Source organism: Calidris pugnax, unplaced genomic scaffold (assembly GCF_001431845.1).
Source record: "Calidris pugnax isolate Ruff unplaced genomic scaffold, ASM143184v1 scaffold1257, whole genome shotgun sequence".
Classification (NCBI taxonomy): Eukaryota; Metazoa; Chordata; class Aves; order Charadriiformes; family Scolopacidae; genus Calidris; species Calidris pugnax.
This window is the reverse complement of record NW_015091814.1, coordinates 4,675-6,916: the sequence shown is the minus strand read 5'-3', so window position 1 is coordinate 6,916 and position 2,242 is coordinate 4,675. Positions and strand designations below refer to the sequence as shown.

At 55.4% G+C, this 2,242-nt stretch overlaps 1 protein-coding gene across 1 annotated transcript in view; it reads right to left on the bottom strand.

Annotated features, from left to right (window-relative positions):
* Nucleotides 1–31: 31 nt before the first annotated feature.
* Nucleotides 32–2,242, bottom strand: part of LOC106900094 (myosin-7-like) — a gene marked incomplete at its 3' end in the record, with an annotated part of 6,879 nt that continues 4,668 nt past the window's right edge. Inside the window, exon 5 of the mRNA XM_014962081.1 lies at nt 32–341. Within this exon, the coding sequence (XP_014817567.1) occupies nt 32–341 (310 nt within the window). The remainder of the gene's footprint in view (nt 342–2,242) is intronic.

Below are 2,242 nucleotides of genomic sequence, written 5' to 3'. Positions count from 1 at the left end.
GACCACACGTGGAGGAGAAGGACCCTCTTACGCGCGTCGGCCCCGGCGTAGTTGGCGAAGAGGTTGGCCAAGAGCTTGAGGGCCGACTTCTGGTAGAGGCCCACCACCGTCTCGTTGAGGGGGTCCTTGTTCTTCTGAAGCCACCCCAGGATGTTGTAGTCCACCGTCCCCGCGTAGTGGACCAGGGCGAAGTGGGCCTCGGGCTTCCCTTTGATGTTACGGGGCTTCCCAAAGTTGGCCGACTTGCCCAAGTGGTTGTCGAAGAGTTTGGCCTTGAAGGTCATGTCGGTGGCCTTGGGGAACATGCACTCCTCCTCCAAGATGGACATGATGCCCATGGGCTGGGGAGGAGAAGACCTGCTCGGTCCCGGTGGTCTCTTTTGGTGGATCTCAACCGGAGGTGGAGGTGAAGCTCCACTCGGAGCTTCTCCTGGGGCTTCCAGTTGAGGTAAAACCCAACAGGAGCTTCTCCAAGACCTTCCAGTTGAGTTGAAGCCCAACTGGAGCTTCTCCAGGAGCCTGGAGCTTCTCCAGGAGCTTCTCCAGGAGCTTCCAGTTGAGTTGAAGCCCAACAAGAGCTTCTCCAAGACCTTCCAGTTGAGGTTGAGCCCAACAGGAACTTCTCCTGGAGCTTCCACTTGAGGTGAAACCCAACTGGAGCTTCTCCTGGGGCTTCCAGTTGAGGTTGAGCCCAAATGGAGCTTCTCCAGGAGCCTGGAGCTTCTCCTGGAGCTTCTTCAGGAGCTTCCAGTTGAGGTTGAGCCCAACTGGAGCTTCTCCAGGAGCTTCCAGTTCAGTTGAAGCTCAACTGGAGCTTCTCCAGGAGCCTGGAGCTTCTCCTGGAGCTTCCAGTTGAGGCTGAGCCCAACTGGAGCTTCTCCAGGAGCTTCCAGTTGAGGTGAAACCCAACCAGAGCTTCTCCAGGAGCCTGGGATTTCTCATGGAGCTTCCAGTTGAGTTGAAGTTCAACTGGAGCTTCTCCAAGAGCTTCCAGTTGAGTTGAAACCCAACTGGAGCTTCTCCAAGAGCTTCCAGTTGAGATTGAGCCCAACTGGAGCTTCTCTAGGAGCTTCCAGTTGAGGTGAAGCCCAACAGGAGCTTCTCCAGGAGCTTCCAATTGAGGTTGAGCCCAACTGGAGCTTCTCCAAGACCTTCCAGTTGAGTTGAAACCCAACAGGAGCTTCTCCAGGAGCTTCCAGTTGAGGTTCAGCCCAACAGGAGCTTCTCCAGGAGCTTCCAGTTGAGTTGAAGCCCAACTGGAGCTTCTCCTGGAGCTTCCAGTTGAGGTTGAGCCCAACTGGAGCTTCTCCAGGAGCCTGGAGCTTCTCCTGGAGCTTCTTCAGGAGCTTCCAGTTGAGGTTGAGCCCAACTGGAGCTTCTCCAGGAGCCTGGAGCTTCTCCTGGAGCTTCCAGTTGAGGTGAAACCCAACTGGAACTTCTCCAGGAGCCTGGAGGTTCTCCTGGAGCTTCTCCAGGAGTTTCTAGTTGAGGTTGAACCCAACTGGAGCTTCTCCAGGAGCTTCCAGTTCAGTTGAAGCTCAACTGGAACTTCTCCGGGAGCTTCTTCAGGAGCTTCCAGTTGAGGTTGAGCCCAACAGGAGCTTCTCCAGGAGCTTCCAGTTGAGGTTGAGCCCAACTGGAGCTTCTCCAGGAGCTTCCAGTTGAGGTGAAACCCAACAGGAGCTTCTCCAGGAGCCTGGAGTTTCTCCTGGAGCTTCTCCAGGAGCTTCCAGTTGAGTTGAAGCTCAACAGGAACTTCTCCAGGAGCTTCCAGTTCAGTTGAAGCTCAACTGGAGCTTCTCCAGGAGCCTGGAGCTTCTCTAGGAGCTTCTCCAAGAGTTTCCAGTTGAGGTTGAGCCCAACAGAAGCTTCTCCAGGAGCTTCCAGTTGAGGTTGAGCCCAACTGGAGCTTCTCCAGGAACCTGGAGCTTCTCCTGGGGCTTCCAGTTGAGTTGAAGCTCAACAGGAGCTTCTCCAGGAGGACTGGACAAGGTGAACCTCAACTGAGGCTTCTCCAGGAGCTTCTCCAGAAGCCCTGGTTGAGGTGAAACCCAACTGGAGCTTCTCCAGGAGCTTCCAGTTGAGGTTGAGCCCAACTGGAGCTTCTCCAGGAGCCTGGAGCTTCTCCAGGAGCTTCTCCAGGAGCTTCCAGTTGAGTTGAAGCCCAACTGGAGCTTCTCCAGGAGCCTGGAGTTGAGTCTAAGCTCAACAGGAGCTTCTCCAGGAGCTTCCAGTTGAGGTT